The sequence below is a fragment of the Mustela putorius genome, unplaced genomic scaffold (assembly GCF_011764305.1).
Source record: "Mustela putorius furo isolate JIRA1106 unplaced genomic scaffold, ASM1176430v1.1 tig00004041_pilon_pilon_pilon, whole genome shotgun sequence".
NCBI classification, from domain to species: Eukaryota; Metazoa; Chordata; class Mammalia; order Carnivora; family Mustelidae; genus Mustela; species Mustela putorius.
In genome coordinates this window covers 2,025,899-2,043,394 of record NW_025422176.1, presented here as the reverse complement: position 1 = coordinate 2,043,394, position 17,496 = coordinate 2,025,899, and the positions used below count along the sequence as shown (strand labels likewise).

At 48.7% G+C, this 17,496-nt stretch overlaps 1 protein-coding gene across 1 annotated transcript in view; it reads right to left on the bottom strand.

The window, feature by feature from the left end:
* The window catches only part of CACNG3 (calcium voltage-gated channel auxiliary subunit gamma 3), an 82,398-nt gene that overhangs the window by 6,607 nt on the left and 58,295 nt on the right, over positions 1 to 17,496 (bottom strand). Inside the window, 1 exon segment of the mRNA XM_004778338.3 lies at positions 4,612 to 4,695. Within this exon segment, the coding sequence (XP_004778395.2) occupies positions 4,612 to 4,695 (84 nt within the window).

The following is a 17,496-nucleotide window of genomic DNA, read 5'->3' as shown; positions in this document are numbered from 1 at the left end:
CGTCAGACTAGCGCGGTTGCTCAGGGCCCTGTGCTTGCTGGTAAGGCTCTGCAGTCACCGTCCTGAAGTTCTTCATCATTTTATCTTTGAATGGAGCGAGTGTGTTTGAGTAGGCTTCACACTCAGCATGGAGCCCAACGCGGGGCTTGAACTCACGACCCTGAGGTTAAGACCTGAGCTGAGATCAAGAGTTGGACGGTCAGCCACGCAGGTGTCCCTCGCGTTATGTTTTAGAAGTGAAGTCTGATGTGGAAAAGGGGCGTGCGGTGGGGGGCTTGGAGCCTTGACTCACAGGGGATCCCACCACCCGTCAGCTCTCCACCTCCCCATTCCCCTGGGACAGGACCTTAGCTGCCCATTCTCCTGCCCCAGCCAAGGATCACTGCTAACTTTCATTCCTGGTGGGGGCTAGGCATGGGCAAAGGAAGAACCAGGGTTAGGTGTAAACCCCAGGCATGCAAAGCTACGCCTTCCCCCCATTGAGTGTCTCTGTGCCCCCCACCCTGGGGGTAGTTTGACATGAAATAGCAAATGAAAGACACCATGACCGATCAAGAGAGAGAGAACAGAAGAAAAGAAAAAGCATTTTTGCCTGTGTTTTGAATGAGGAAACTGGGGTTTTCATTTGCACTGGACCCTGCCAATTATGGTACCAGCCCCACATCCAAAGGTTCCCATCAGATCATATGCTGTTCACCAAAATGCAGAATCTTTCCCGGGACACACCTACATCTGCATAGCACTGGCTCTGGCAATCCTCACTTAATACCCACTCAGTCACCCAAGGAACAAATGAGTTCATTTATTCATTCAACGATGTCACTGTGCTGCGCCTATTAAATGCACTTGGGCTGTGCTGGGTCTTGGGGTGCCTAAGGTTCTGAGGGAGGGATTCTATGGGAGGGGGGCCTCAGTATGCCCCCAACCAGTATAAAGGTGGGGGTCCCAGTATTCACCCAACCGGTATAAGGTTATTTCCTTCTATGTCCCGACCAGAATATACCAGTTGAACAAATTCCGTGTTCGTTAGTGTACAAAAGAACAGGGATCCCCAGCCTCGTGGGATCCCAAGTCAGTTGAGTTGACGGTAGGAACAACTGCCTAATTTGCAGGACCCAGTGCAAAATGAAAAGGCAAGGCCTCTTGTTCCCAAATCATGAAAAAATGTCAAGATAGTAACAGGAGAGTGCTGAACACTGTGGGGCTCTTGGAAGGGCGAGCTCTTGGGGCCACAAGGGCCGTGGAAGCCAGATGTGAGCTGACTGGGGCCAGGGTGGTAGGCTGGAGGTGGTGAGAAGCTGTGGGACCGAAGATACATTTCTAAGGTAGAGCCACCAGTGGCAGTGGGCAGTAGGAGATAGAACAGCTGAGGACCATGCCTATGTCTGGCGCTTGGCCGCTGAGCCCCTGGTGCCACCCAGAATGCCACGGGGCACAAGCAGGTGCAGCAGGAAGGGTCATGAGGTCATTTTTGGCCTTGGGGATTTCAAAGCTGAAAGTTCAAGGCTTTCAGGCCCCGTATTTGTGGGAACCCACCTCCCGCTGTTTCTGTTCCCCACTGCACAGAGGGGCTTACGTGCCAACCGCCAGGCGGTTTTTACAACGTGATGACTGGTGTTTTATTTGGTCTTGTGGAAAAAGTTTTCTGGAAGTTTGCTAGCTGAGTTAGCCAAGAGGGTGGCCTGGGAGGGATGATGGAGAAATGAGGGGAGCGTCTGAGGGCAGTCTGATGTTCTCTTAAGGATAAGAAAATGGAAAGTTCTTGCTTTTGTTTGAAGACGGCCACCCCCAAATCACCCAGTGTTGGGATCTGGGAAGACCCGGAGCCTGAAAACAGCGTCTTTCCCATTCTTCTGCTTCCATGGTCAAGTTTTGGGAAAGGCTGGACCCCCTGCTTCCTTTAGTCCCCAGGTCAGGGGATAGCCCTGGGGAGGGGGCGCTGGGGTCCTAAGTGGGCACACGAGCCCGAGCGTGGGCATAGCTTCTTTATAACTTCTCAGTATTTATGCATATGACCTATGGGTTTCCATTTGGACCCTCAGCCCAGGGCCCTACCAATAGGGGTTGATCTGTCTCAGTGGTTTCCAACAAACTTGAACGTGAACAAACCTTTAAAGTGTTCATTTGCATTGTGTATTGACAGGGATTGCTTGAATATTCAATAGGATAAGTTCAATCGATTAAAAGAGTAGTTTAAACATTTTTTTTTGGTAAATAAGATTATGTCCAAAGGAAATAATTATGGACGTTTGACGCTATTGAACTGCATTGGTTATTAAGGCACAGATTTGAAATGGGTGGCTGTGAGATTTGTGACTGTGGCTGGAGTAGCCCTGTGGCAACCAACTGGTGGCCAGACCCCACTGTTTAGCCCACAGATGAGATATGTGGCTGCAGGTGTCTGCCTCAGGACATTTGCTTCTGCCATTTTCTCCGAGTCAGGGTTATCTCCTCTACTTTCATTTAACCCCCTGGGCACATGGTAGGTTCAAAACAAAAAGGTTTTACTGTCTTCTCCCCTTCCTCCCCGACTTTCTTCCTTTACCGTTTCTCTACCCACAACTACCTGGGGGTATGTTGGGGTTTCAAGGATGGTGAGGGCCGTTTGTTGCAGTGTAATTCTACCATGGGCATCGGAGTAGGACCTGGCCACGTCAGGGCTATATTATGGGGAGTCTCTTGTCCGTAGGTCTTGTGGGCTAGTGAGCCTTATGCTCTATGGTGAAGCTATAACCTGTCCCAACAGCACTCAAGAACGAGGAAACAGCAGAAAAATCAGTACGAGTCCCAGTCCCACGACGGCGTGGTCACAGCAGGGATGGCCCCTCACACATTGGAGGGGTCTGGAGAGCCCCGTGGGAATGTGCCCTGGTTCTCTGTGCTAGGGTCAGGGATTCCAAAATTCCTCACAGGACATCTGTGTGGTTGTAGAGGCTTCTCGTAGAGGCTTCCCCTGAACCTTAACCTGGTTCTGTGGCTAATGGTGAAGGAGGGGGGGGGGGCCTGTGGGAGGGGCGAGGACCTCACTTGCCCCGAGGGGAGCAAAGTATTTTGTTGGAAAAGCAATCCACCTCAGGGAAGCTGAAAATCTGAAGCTGAAAAACTGAAAATCCGTTCCGGGAGTTGTGAAATAGAAGTTACAGCTCTGTTTCACCTCCAGCGGGGCAAACATCACAATGTTTCATTAAAGCAGGAAGGAAAAACAAAGAGAAATGATGGGCACTCAGTAAAACCCCACTGGAGATGAATTTAAAGCTATTCTTCGGAGGAGGTCCAAGCACAGAGCTCCATCTCTAAGCAGGCTCTGTGTTCCCCATACCAAGTTTTTCTGAGCTGCTGGCACAAATCCTAGTAGGCATTTGGGTAAATCCTAGTAGCTGCACAAGGACTGGAAAAAGAAATGGTGTGTTTAGGTTTCAAAAATTAGCTGAAAACTGACTTTCTTAATTGACCCTGCTATAATAACTACATAACAAACATTGTTACACGATTCAGGGCTCATTCATCTGCAGACTAACAGGTGTGAGCACGGCCACAAATGGTTCTAATTTTAAAACCACTCATCTTGAGCTACAAGTTACAAACATAATCTTGCGTAGGACAGTTTCTTAAAGTTTTTATTTATAATACCAGTTAAAAAAGGGGCGAACTTTACACTTAACATTCCTTAGTAATAGATTAGTCAACACCTTTGAAATTCCTCTTTGAGTGAACTTGACACGCATTCTTGTTGAAGAAGTTACATTTAGATTACATGAAATGTCAAAGTCTCTTTGGGCCTGGATCAACGGCAGGTGCACATCTGCCCCTGGACTGTGCTAGTGCTTGTCCCCTGCAACAGAAAGGGGCTGGCCCTATATTGCTTCACTGACGCCACGCTGGGCCCCGGGCTGAGCGTAATGCATGTGAGCTCATTTAATTTTCACGAGCCTATCACATCGATGATGCTATCATCTCCATTTCTGACTGGAGAAGAATAGTTGGGAGATGGAAAGGTAATGAAAGCAGTGCACTCGGGTTTAACCCAGCCAGTAGAGAGTTAGACAGGGCATACAAGCCCAGGTCAACCAGGACCCAGAGCCCTCATGCTAAGCCACCTTGCACTCTGCTGCTTCCCAAGTGCTGCCTTGTCCCATATCATACCCAGCTTACCAGCCTGGGGACAATCCCAGGAAGATGCTGGCCCTGTCCCAATAGGACTGCAGACACGTGAATTTGGGTTTGCACTTAACCTCCCAGAGCTTGCCCTTAGGACTGTGCTTTACCCATTAGCTCATCACCCATTAGCACCTCGACTCAGCTCTCTCGGGAAGGTGAAAACTGGTATTCCGGTTGAAGAAAATCCCTTAGATTTTCTCCTCAGCAGACTAAAAAGAGCCTTTTAGTTTTTGACTCACCTACTTCTCCCCCTTGTATTTCTAGTTCATGGACTTTAAAGAGACTCAGATATCAGAATCACTTGAAAGTCTCTGTCTAGTAGCCAAGGTCCCCAGAAGCTCCTTTGGAAGGATCCATTTCCAGGGATGTGTACGGAGGAGCCTCAGAGGCAGCCGCGCAACTGCAGGGCTGCCCGCACCCCCTCCAGGGGAGACCCCAGAAGTGGGAACTCACGCAGGAGATACTCCGCTGTGTCTTGTTCATAGTCAGCATCTTCGGGGAAGTGATCGATTTTCTTGCACACTCCTCGGAAAGCCCCTGTGGAAACAAACGTGGGCCTGAGCTGGGGGGGAGGAGCCAGCGCCCCTGGGTCCTCCCCCTCCGCAGTGGAGAACCTTCCCTGGTTGTTGCAGGCTGTGCATACGCTGGTTCCTCTGCACCTGTCCTAGGGCACACAAGAGAGACCGGCAGTGGAGGAAAATTAATTAAAAAAAAAAAAAAAAAAGCAGCAGAAGACTTCATTTTCTAGAAAATCTGCTTCCTTGACTTGGCATGATGTTGGGATCTATGGAGAAGAGCAAATAGCCATGGAACACAATCATTCATTATTATGAGGACTGTCTTGCCGTATCTATCCCCCACGTTCCATTGGGTGAGAGAGAAAGGGAGGAGGAAATGGAATTTGTGTGTTAATTTCCCATTACAGATGAGGAAACTGAGCAGGAGGATTTTGCATGCACTCGCACAGTCTGCAGGAGAGCCTGCATTCCAACCAAGGTTGGGGGACTCCCGGGTGTCAGTCGTGGGCAGGGGTTCAGGAGTAGCCCCCTGTCCCTGATCCTGCTCTTAGCTGACCCAGGACTGTCCCCTCACGGCCCCCTCATCCCCCGCCTCCCCGCCCCTGGTCACAGCCAGCTGTGCTCTGCTGTGTGGCCCACGCCTTCCGGGAGGCACAGACGGCACAGGTTCCTCTTGGGGGAAACTGTCAGCATTTGCTTCCTTTTCTTCCTTCAATATCAGTTTGACTTAAATCATTCTGGGTGTTTGAGAATCCTTGTGGGTGTTTGTTAACCAACCAATTAACCGATCTCTGGGGCAGCTAATGGCTCTGCCAGTTCTTATAAATGACAACAATTTCCGAACTCCTCACTGTAACACAGCACGGAATTACACATCGCTGTTCCTGAGAATCGGGTGTGGGGGGGGGAGGGGCCGGGTGGCACCGTGGGACAGCAGACCAGGCAGATCTGCCCTCCTATTTCAGCCAAGCTACTGTAAGGATTAAATAAGGCCATGTATGAAGATGACATCCCTTTTGCATTTTTTGCAAAACTCTAGGCGTGCCGTGATAGCAACCGGCGCTTATTAATGCTTCCCGTGGGCCAAGCGCAGAGCTGAAACTTTACCTCCCTTCTCTCATTTACTCTTGTCCACTGCCCTGGGAGGTAAGGGCTATTGATCCTGACATGTGATGATGAGGTAACCCAGATCACAGAAGAGACTGAGGTGTCACAGCTGGAGAGGAGAAGAATCGATATCTGAATCCGAGCTTCAAAGCCCGTGGTTTTCACTGTTGCACTGTGGATGGCAGCCATTATTATTATGTCAATAATAATCTTATAATAAAGAGTGCCATGCATTTAACCCCTGCTATAAGTAGGCTCCAAGCCAGAGGCATTTCCCAATAAATGCGATGCTGTATGTGAAGCACCCTCTTGCTTCTGATTCTCCAATCACCAGGCAAAGAATGGACTCAGCACCAACAAGGGGTGGGGGGTGGTCCTGGAGAGAAGTTTGCAGTCTCCAGGATATTCTTGGAAGAAAACACAAAGTTATAACTTCTTCCCTGATATGAAAAAAAAAAAAGCCTTTGTTTTTCTCTTGTTTAGATTTTAGCATTCCATTCACATACTCCTCTTAGTTTAAAATCCCCATTCCCTTCCAGCAAGCTGGATAAGAAACCAGACTAAGTCACACACGCAGAGCCCGTACCACGTACCACGTACCGGGTGCCATCCGAAGCCCTGTACGTGTTTTATCCTCTTCAGCTCTCAAAACAGCCTTATGAGGTACCTGGTATTATGATTCCTTTTGACAGGTGAGGAAAGAGGTTCAGTGAAGGGACACAGCTACAAGGGGCAGGTTCGATGGAAATCTGCCCTACTCCAAAGCCAGAGTTCTTAACCACTATTGTGAGTTATACTCTCTTCCAGCAACGTCTGTCACCAGGCGGCTTTATGATAATTTTGTGGTCCATCCACAGCTCTTGACTGTGGCAATGAACGGGACCAGTGGTTTTTCCATCAACAGTGGTTTTTCCATGATCTTTGTTGGGGGCTACCGAGCAGGGCAAAGGTGGTGGTTGTGGGACCAACTATTGTTAGTTGTTTGACATACACTGCAAAGGCTTTCTTTTTCTTTCTTTCTTTTTAAGATTTTATTTATTTATTTGAGAGAGAGAGAGAGAGGGCATGTCTGTGAGCACACAAGATGGGGCAGAGGGAGAAGGAGGAGCAGACTCCCCTGCTGAGCAGAGAGCCTGATGCGGCACTCAATCCCAGAACCCTGAGATCATGACCTGAGCCGAAGGCAGACACTAACCAACTGAGCCACCTGAGCACCCCCACAAAGGTGTTCATGGGAAGAAAAGGTTCAGGTGAAGATGGAATGTGGACACCACCAAGACAGACCAGTCAGAACCACGTGGGAATGAGGAGCCACACACATGCCAGCACCTGCTTGTGCCAAGGGCCTTCCCCAAGGTAGCAGAGGGCAGCTGGGTCCTAGAGCTTAGAGCTGCAAACACCGGAAGCTCCTGGAGAAACAGTCACCAGTATTCAGGGTCTAAAGCAGCGTACCACCTGTTCCTGCACAGCTCCTGGGCTAAGAATGGTTTCTGCATATTTAGATGGCTGGGGAAAAAAAAGCAAAAGAAGAATAGTGTTTCACGACAAACACAAAATGATATGAAATTAAAATGTCTGCGTTGGTAAACAAGATTGTATTGAAACACAACCGTGCCCCTTTGCTGACGGCTTCCACCCAAAATGGCAGAGCTGAGTTGCTGTGGCAGAAACAGCAAAGCCAAAAATATTTGCTATCTGGCTGAGGAAGATTGTGCTGATCTAGGGTCTAAAGAGCCCTGTCCTGTGTGGTAGGATACAGAGAAGTGTCTGGGCCTTACAGGGTGCCAGAGGACGTCGTCCAGACTGGTTCTTCTAAAGGACATGATGTTTAGGGCAAATCTGGGTCACAGAATATTTTGTTTGGCATTTTGGCTTGTTTTGTTTTATTTATTTATTTATTTATTTATTTAAACTGGCAGTATGTTAGTGCCTATTTTGTTGTATTTTTTTTTTAAATTCAATATGCTACTGCAATTTAAAATTCAGGATCTGTCCGATGAAAGCCTCATTGGCAGCTTCTCTTTAAAAAAATGGGGCACCCTGTCCCACGTTTGCACACGTAAACAGTCCCCTGAAGCTGGGCCTCTGCAGACCCCTGTAGACCCCAGGGATGAACTTCCCAGCTGGTCGAATTCCCCACCTGGCCTCACGGCACTTGACGGACCTACAGCGAATGACCCCCATCAAACCTCAGTTTCTTCTTCTATAAAAGGATGATAGTAAGAATAACAACGTCACAAGGATTAACTGAGGCTCTAAGAGTAGACGGAGCGTCGGTCGGCATTCTCAGCACGTCCGCTTTTAATCAGGCAATGACGTAAACCCCTTAGGACAGCTCTTAGCACATAGTAAGAACTCAATAAATTCTAGCTATTACTACCATTGGTTTGAGTAGGTATTTTAGGACCAGACGAGACACATTGGTGCCACGATGAGATTTAAAAAAGCAATATAAAACGAAAGGAAATCAAGAATTTCCCCGAGGAAGACTCCACACAGAAGACAAAACTGCTGGCACCACAAGTCATACATTCATCAAAAAGTGAATCTGGCCATTCATACAAGGAGCATATTGCCAGCTTCCAGAAATAACTACTATTTAGCATTTCTGTATATTTCCTTCTAGACCCCCCCCATGCTTTCACATACAAATGGTTTTATAAAATTGAGATCATGCTGTTCTCACATTTTCTCAGGAGTATTTCCCCATCTCAGTCAGTCTAAGAAAGATAGGACGGGGTTGGACTTGCCCATGAGCTGCAGAGGATGGAACCGAGAGAGATGTTGAAAACATAGACCCTGCAAAGACGAAGTGGGGACACAGGGGCAAGCACTGTCCCAGCCCGGGTTAAGCCAAGGCCCTGGGGCAGAGAGAAGCAGAACCCAAGAATGTGGTCAACCAGGAGGCAGATCAGTGGGGGGTGGTCTGGGAGCAGATTCAGAGGTTACAGGGGGTAGGTGATGAGAAGGCAGGGTGGGGCAGATGTGAGAGTTAGGCTTTGAGAATGCACAGAACCCAGGGCCACGAGCCCCCAGGACCCCAGGAAGAAGTCTGGAATGGAAAATAGAGCCAGGGTACAGTTCCTGACATGCTGAAGTGAATATACTGCGGAAACATGTTTTTACCAGAGAAGGTAATGCTGATGGCTTATCTCTGGCTCAGACAATGGAAGAACACATCTTTCCTAAGAAGAAGGGGACTTCCTTTCAACCAAAGGGCACCTGGGTGGCTCAGTTGGTTAAGCATTCAGCTTAGGCGATGAGATCAAGCCCTGCGTTGGGCTCCACACTCAGTGCGGAGTCTGCTTGAGACTTTCTTTCTCCCTCTGTCCCTCCTGCATTCTCTTTCGCTCTCTTTATTCAGTAAATAAATCTTTAAATAAAAATAAAATAAAAGGTCAGACCTTAGAAATACTCCCATTAAAATAAAAAAGGCAGAATGCTTACCATTGCCTCTCTTATTCAACGCAGTTCTGTAAGTTCTAGTGCAAGAAGAAATAAAATGGAATTAAGAGTAACAACCCATAGGAAAAAAATAGGACAAAGTTATCATTTTTTTTCCAGGTGAGAGAATAGTCTTTCTCGGAAAGCTCAAGCCAATTTGCTGGACAAAATATTAGAATGAATGAAAGAGCTCAGTCAGGTGACTTCTTTCAAGATACTAAACCACACGAGGAAGTGATGCTAATTAAATCATTGTGGTACCGACATTTAAAAATAGCATTGATTAGAATATTTTTCTTTCTTTTTTTTTTTTTAAATTTATTTATTTGACAGAGAGATCACAAGTAGGCAGAGAGGCAGGCAGAGAGAGAGAGGAGGAAGCAGGCTCCCTGCTGAGCAGAGAGCCCGATGCGGGGCTCGAACCCAGGACCCTGGGATCATAACCTGAGCCGAAGGCAGAGGCTTTAACCCACTGAGCCACCCAGGCGCCCCTAGAATATTTTTCAATGCAGAGAAAATTCACACGGAAAACAAGAAGCAGTCCATTATCCCATGTTCCGATAATCCCAGTTAAATGAAAAGAATAGAGGTGTTCATAATTGGAAAATTCCAACAGTATGTAGAGAAAGGCGTAAGGCTGGAAGTGAAGGCCTTTCCCTCATTCCCGAAAATTCGCTCACCCTGGTAACTCGGTTGGGTGATTTCTGTTAACGGAGTGTCGAGTGAATCGTGTCTACGCTGAGATCTGAAGGGTGGTTAAAAGTGCGTCAGGGTAAGGGAGGTGTGTTGCTTTAGGCAAAGCGCGGTAGCAGGAGCGTGGATGAGTGGGAGCGGAGAAGTCATTTGGGAGCTCAGAGTAACTTGGGGTGTTTAGTGGTTGGTCTGGGAGGCAGATCCTGGGCTTCCAGTGGACCGGTGGTGAGGCGGTGGAAACGGGTTTGAGGGCTATGAGAGCTGAGCTGGGAAGATTGGTTGGTTCCACCTTTGCTCTTCCCTTCTTGCTTACTTCCTCCCTAGGGATCCACTAGTGGCCAAGGCAGAAGATTCTGGGCTTCAGAACCTAACATTCTCGTTGGGGAAGAGTCTACAGACCCGTAAAGAGTTGAACAAGATCCCTGTGCTTCGAAGGAAGCGGAGCAGATGAGGTGATGGTGATGGTGCGTGGGGTGGGGGCCGACGGTGAGCCCTTTGGGGCAGGGTTGGGGAGGTTGTGCGAGCTCTGACCTGCACAAAGAGAAGGAGCTGGTCGTGCAAAGAGCCAGGGAAAGGGCTTTCCAGGCAGAGGTTGCTGCAGGTGCACAGGCTCTGAGACAGGAAGGAGCTTGGTTTGTTTGAGGAACAGAAGGGAGGCCAGCAGGGCGAAAGAGGGCTATGGTGGCCAATTTACCGGGTCACACTGTAGCAAGAACAAGCCTAGACCACCTGCTATGCCAAGTTTGGGCAAGGGCCAGAGAGAGCTTTTCTGGGTCATCTAAAGACAGCTCTGCTTAAGTGCTTTTGGCCTTAAGTCCAGAAATCCTGGATCCAGGGCAGACAGACGGGGGGTGGGGGAGTGGGGGGAATGGGGGTTGAGGCATTACTTCACTTCCCCCGACCTTCTCAAGATCGCAGTCCTGAAGGGAGACCCTTCAGAGGGGTTGCTGTCCCTTGCCTGTCCTTCCCCCAACATCAGCAGAACCTCCAGGTCTTCCTGGAGGGACCCTCCACACCTGCCCCTGTGGACTGTGAGTGCCCCATAATGGTGGTCCTGGGGCAGGTTTTGGTGGGGTGACACCCTCCCCCCACCCCCAAACCTAATACAGGGATGTCACTTCTGAGTAGTCTCTGGACAGTTACCATGGGCTCAGAGTGAGAGCTGATATGCCTGCCCAGCCCACCCAGCCCAGCGGCAGAGCCCAGCACCTGGTCCAGCCCAGAGACCCTGCCAACCCAGTGCTTGGGACTTGGCACCCATCTCAGCCACCAGCCCAGCGGGAGCAACCAAATTTCAAGCTCCCAAAGTCCAGCTCAGAGCTCAAAACCAAGGCCAGCTGGAGACTAGAGCTCTGCGTTCAAAGACATAGATCATTTATTAGGTCTCTGTTGTGATGACTTGGCCTCAAGGAAACAGGAAAGAATGAGTATCAGATTTGTTTATGCACCGGAAATACTTAAGAAAGCAAAAGTGACCGCCTGACTGACTGTAAGCATGTTTAAGTTCTTGGTGTAACAGCAGATCCCTATTACAGAGGAGAAGACCTTAAAGCAGTGGTTTTCAACACGGGCTGCACATCGGAAGTACTGGGGTGGATGCAGGAAAACAGAGATTCCTACTTAATCCATTTGGGCACCTGGAGTCTTCCAAGCTCCCCAGATGAGTCTAACTGTTCAGTGGAGGCTGAGAACCACTGCCTGCCAGGTGAGTCCCCTCCAAAGCAGGGATGTTTCTTTTATAGTAAATAATGAGGTGCGAAGACATGCCTTCCACCTGTGTCTTGAACTTGAAATGATTGCTCATGAGAACATGTTTATTTTGTCTTATCTTTTCTAACTATACACTGGGATGAACAAAAAAGTAAGCTGTGTTGATTTTCGCTGGGAAGGGAACATCATTTTTTCTGATAAAAATCCCACGAGAGTCCAATATGAAATCCTTCACTCTCCCAGCTGGATTGTAAAGTTTGACTTTCACAGCAGGATCATAAAGTAGGTCCTTTTTTGCAAAAAATATCTGAGCACGTCTTCATTCTCTCAAGAGCTTCTCTTAATCCTTTGATATTCAAATCACTGGATGTGCCTAGCTCATCACACTTCTTGTTGGTTTTTTTCTTCTTGCGTTGCTAACGGGTGTTCCTCTGCCACCCCCTCACGGGGGCCCACGGCTGGCATAGCACGTCACTCCTCACTTCCATTACCATGAAGCTCTGTGTATTTTGCTAGATCTGCAATCTCACTTTGCAATCGTTTTGCCTCTATTTGCATTGGATTGTCCCATGTGGACAAGAGCTAGCAATCAGAGAGAGGCTGCCAACAAAGACCGCGGATTGTGGGGTATGGAATGCGGTGGGGAGGGGCGTGGGATGGGGTTGGGAGGGTGTTTTCAGTGAGCCTGGTTTTATAAGTCATCAGGCCATTCATGCAAATATTCATATTAAGATGGAGTTTGCTTGCTCGTCCATGCAACCTAGCATGTGTGAGGACTTGGGGGATGAATTCCTGCATAGTGGGGACCCTAAGCTAATCGGTCTGAAGAAGCACGTGGGGTATAGGAATTATGGCTTGCTGCTCCTAGTAAGAGAAGCACAGGAGTGAGTTCAGCAGGAAGAAACACCATCTTTTGATGTTACTGAGCCGTGGCTGGTGCATATCCCAAATCACTCTTTTATTCAGCGATGTCTGTGGGGTTGCCTGCTTTGCATTAAGCTCTGTTGTGGGCACTTGGGGTTTATCAGCGAACTAGATAGGCTAGGTCCTTGATCTCAAGGCTCTTGTATCTATAGTTATTTATTTATTTTTAAAAGATTTTATTTATTTATTTGAAAGAGAGAGAATGAGAGAGAGAGCACGAGAGGGAAGAGGGTCAGAGGGAGAAGTAGACTCCCTGCTCAGCAGGGAGCCCGATGAGAGACTCAATCCTGAGACTCCAGGATCATGACCTGAGCCAAAGGCGGTCTCTTAACCAACTGAGGCACCCAGGTGTCCCAATCTATCTGTTTTTAAAGATTTTATTTATTTGTTTGTTTGAGAGAGTGTGTGAGTGGAGGGGGCAGAGGGAGGGGGAGAGAATCTCAAGCAGATTCCCCGCTGACTGTGGAGCCCGATATGGGGATCCATCTCATGACCTTGAGATCATGACCTGAGCCAAAATCAAGAGTCATATGCTTACCTGACTGAGCTACCCAGGGGCCCCAAGCCTGTTATATTCTAATGGGAGAGACCTAGAGTGAATGAAGAAAAAAATGCAACAAAGGTTTTTGCAAAAAGGAAAAGGTCATTTCAGATAGCATTGAGTGCCATGAAAATACTATACCCTGGAGGGAGTCTCTAGGGGAGGGACACTCATGAGGTTGGATGGATAGGCAAAGCTTCTCTGACAAGGTGGTCTGAGTGAAAAGATGAAGCCAACCATGGGGAGATTTGAGAGAACTTTCTAGGAAGAGGGCATCTCATATGCAAAGGCCCTGGGGAAGGATAATTCTCAGTGTGTTTCTGGAACCAAGACAGGGGACAGCAAGTCTCTGAAGGAGCCAGACGATGTTTTAAGCAGCTGAGAAACCCAATGTGACTTATAGTTTTAAAAGATCTCTTTGGGAACCAGGGGCTTGCTGAGGAGTGGGAATGGAATACACCTTCAGATGAATCATTGAAAGTCACCATGAACCCTTTCAAGGAGTAGCTGGCGATTGGGGGTGGAAAGGCAAGCCAGCCAGAGTCTTCCCACATCCACCCAGAGAGAGATGCCTGATGGAGAGAGTGTCCTGCCTTGGAACCAAGTACAGAAATTTAGCCAGGAGAAAGGGACTGTGGGTACCACATGTCCTTCGCGGAGCCCAGCTGATAGCTCTGCTTTATTTCCGAAGAGCCTGGTGTTGGGCACCTTGCTTGATCAGCCCACTGGGTGGGTTTAGGGTAAAATGCTTTCCCTGGTCCTTAATTATTGCCTAAATGCAGGTCCAATTGGAACACCAGGCTCGCCCAGAGCTCAGGTCCTAGCCAGTCCCGTGGCCCAGAGCCTGGAGCCCAGAGCCCTGCCCATTCTGGCCAGGATGGCTCTGGTCTACACCTGTCCCCTGGCTCCCTGCCCATCTTGGTACTCAACACAGCACTGGAACTGTATAGGCTCTGGAGCCGGATTAGCCAATTAGGGATGTACTTGGGGTACCATCAAAACAGGGGCACAGAGAGAATGACAGCTGGAAATTATTTGATATTCGACGTTTACAAAAGAGCATGGAAAAAATCAGAAGTGTGTTGATATCCCTTATTGAATAGCTTAGTATTTTTATTTTGATGGTGGATTATCTATGAGGCTGGGGTGGTCACCATAATCACTTACACACTTCTGCAAGCTTCGTAATCCAGTCTTAGAGTCAAATGCACATTGGAGTCTGAGAGCCACCATCTGTAGCCAGGTGGACACACGGTCCTTGTCCCGCACACGAAGGACTCAGCCTTGATTAGAGACTTGGCAGGAGGACAAGCAAGGGGGCTGGAGAGCTTGGGGAGTTCATGAATGGCAATTCTCTCTCACCAGATCTGAGGTTGGAAACACACGGGATTTGTCTGAGGTCTTCCAGCAGGTGAGAACCGCACAGCCTGAGTCCCTGATACCCGCTGTGAGCTCAGAGTGGGCCTGTCTTTTGGACAGAGTCACGTTCACTGGTGTCAGTGGACTTCGGCATCGTTCCCAAATGCATCTCCACACACGGGTCATGGAGACACACTGATGCTTGAGGGACGTTCAGTGTGCAACTTCCACCCTATCCCTCATGACCGCACCCCTCTGTCTGCTCTCCGACTTCTGCCTTTTTCCAGAACATCAGAGTTGGAATCATCCAGCATGTGGTTTTCTCAGATGGGCTCCTTTCCCTTAGCAATATGCACTTAAGGTTCTTCTCCTAGCTTGATACCTCACATTTCTTTCTAGCGCTGAACCATACTCCATTGTCGGGAGGCACCCTCTATAGCGATCCCTTCACCTACTGAAGGACATCTGGGTGGTTTCCAGGTTTTGGCCACTATGAATTAAAGCTGCTGTAAATATACGTGTGCAGGTTGTTGTGTGGACATAAATGCTAAGGAGTTTCTGGGTAAACACCTGGGTGTTTAATTGCCAGATCACACGGCAACAGTCAGTGTGATTTGGAAGGAATTGGCAACCTGTTTTCCAAAGTGGTTGTTCTGTTGATGCTTTCCCACCAGCGATGAATGAGTTTCTGTTCCTCCACAACCTCACCAGCATCTGGTGCCTCCACTGTCCTGGATTTTGACCATCTAATAGGTGTGTCGAGGTACCTTGTTGTTTTAATTTGCATTACTTGTTGATGTATGGTGTGGAGCTACCTTTCCTACACTTACCTGACATCTGGGTATCCTCTTTGCTAAGGTACCTGTTACGGTCTTTGTTCTATTTTAATCGGGTCCTTTTCTTATTGCTGAGTTTAAAACTTCTTTGCATATTTTGGCTAACAGTCCTTTATCAGGGGCGTCTGGGTCAAGCGTCTGCCTTGGACTTAGGTCATGATCTCGGGGTCCTGGAATCGAGCCCCGAGCTGGGCCCCCGCTCAGCAGGAAGCCTGCTACTCCCTTTGTCCACATCCCCCTCACCCCATGGTCTCTCCTCTCTCTCAAATAACTAAAAAAAATAAAAACCAGTCCTTTATCAGATGTGCCTTTTGCAAACATTTTCTCCTAGCCTGTGGCTTTTCTTTTCATCTTCTTGACACTGTCTTTCTAAAAGTTTATTTAAAAACAAAACAAAACACTGACTTGGCACTCCCCTCATTTAAAAAACAATAATTCGGGAGACTTTTTTTTTTTTTTTTTTTAAAGAAGTGGCATTTCTGAACCCTTGAGAGAGCTGGGCTCAGACTTCTGCCCCTGCAAACTCTGTAAACATGTTGCAATATCAAACCCACCACAGTGGAGCCTATGTGTAAACTGTCTCTCCAGAACGTCATGCTCTTTGATGTTTTGTGCCATTCTGACTCTGCTAAATGGACAAAAGGGATAGGGAGGCTGCTGGATCTGTTTCCCGCTACCCTGGACTGCTCATTTCAACCTTCGCTGGTCAGGTCTGCCCAGCGCTAACAGATTTGCTCCCAAGGAAATGCATCCCAGGTCCTGACATTTATCCAGCATCTTTTACTCTCTTCTATTCATTAAGCATGGGTGGTTGCCATGGCAACCATTAACTGCACCTGACATCCAGGAATAGTTCTGGCATTTTGAGCAAACACCACCCTGGGACTTAGTTCTGCAAGGTAACCTTGTGGACATTGTGGTTTCTCCCCTGCGTCTGAGCTTCGCTCGAGACTCCTTGCCTGGCTCGGGGCCTGGCGCAGGAGAAGGAAGGCAGGTCTCCCTTTCAAGGCTCCCCGTTCCCCTGCCCACTCACCCACCAGAGACTTTTTGAGCTGCAGTATGTTGGAGGAGTGGCGGGGTGTCTCTGGGTGGGAAGCGTAAGGGCAGCAGCATGTGGGGTGGGGTAGGGGTGTGGGTGGCGGGGGCCATCTGGGGCTCGCAGAGGTGGATGCAAATGCACCCCAGAAAGGCACATGGATGTGTGTGGTGCCCGGGTGTGGATGTGACTAGAGATGCTCGTGCTGGCGAGGGTGTGTGCGGTGTGCGCGAGCACACTGACGTTGTACTTGGAACGAAGCCGTGCGCTTCGAGTAGAACCCGCTGCTCACACCTTTCCCTCTTGCTGCCCTCTAGATCAGCCATGCTCAGACTGTATGACTATGTGTGTGACTAGACTGGGCATGCCATGGAAAGGCTGGGTTAGAGCCTGTCGGTCTTGGGGAGGGCCTGAGCCTCCACCCCGTCTGGGATTTCTAACCGGCTGCCAATGCTCCGGGTCCAGGGACCACACTTGGGGGAGCCAAGCCTGGCTCTTGGTCTTGGATTCGAACGTGCAGGGGGTTGAGAACCGCGGCTCTTGCTCTGCTCCTCTTCCTGTTCCTCTAACATGCATTTTATGTCTGTGAGGTGTGTGCACTTGCTGCCCTGTCTTCCTGACCACTCTCTGCTGGCCCTTCACGGAGCTGGCTCATTGTGAGCCTTTAGATCTCCGTCTGCCTTGAATACTTCCAGTCACTTCCTCCGTGGAGCTTATGGTTACACGCGAGTGTGCTAATTATCTCATTTATATTTATTGCCTTGTTTATTTTCAGACCCCTTCGCTGGCATAAAAGCACCACTGTATCTCAAACATCTTACATGAGACCTCGTACAAAGTAGGTAATTCATACTTATTGATCGACTGTCTGTCTGCTGTGTGTTCCATCCGAGGGGATCTCAGACAAGGTGGTGTCCAGTGGGATAATGGCAAAAGTCATGCTTCTGTGTGATCTGGCCCTTGTCCTGCTGCCGCTCCTTCTACCCACAGTCCTCTTGCACAGCTTTTGTTTTTCGTACCTGCCTCAGGACCTTTGTCCCTCTTCTCTGCCCCTTGCATCATTCTTCTATCCATTCTCCATTTGATTAATTCCTACTTGTCTTTAAGAGCTTACCATGAGCATGTCCTCAGGCTGATGCCATCTAATTACCTGCTTCCACTGCACTCCAT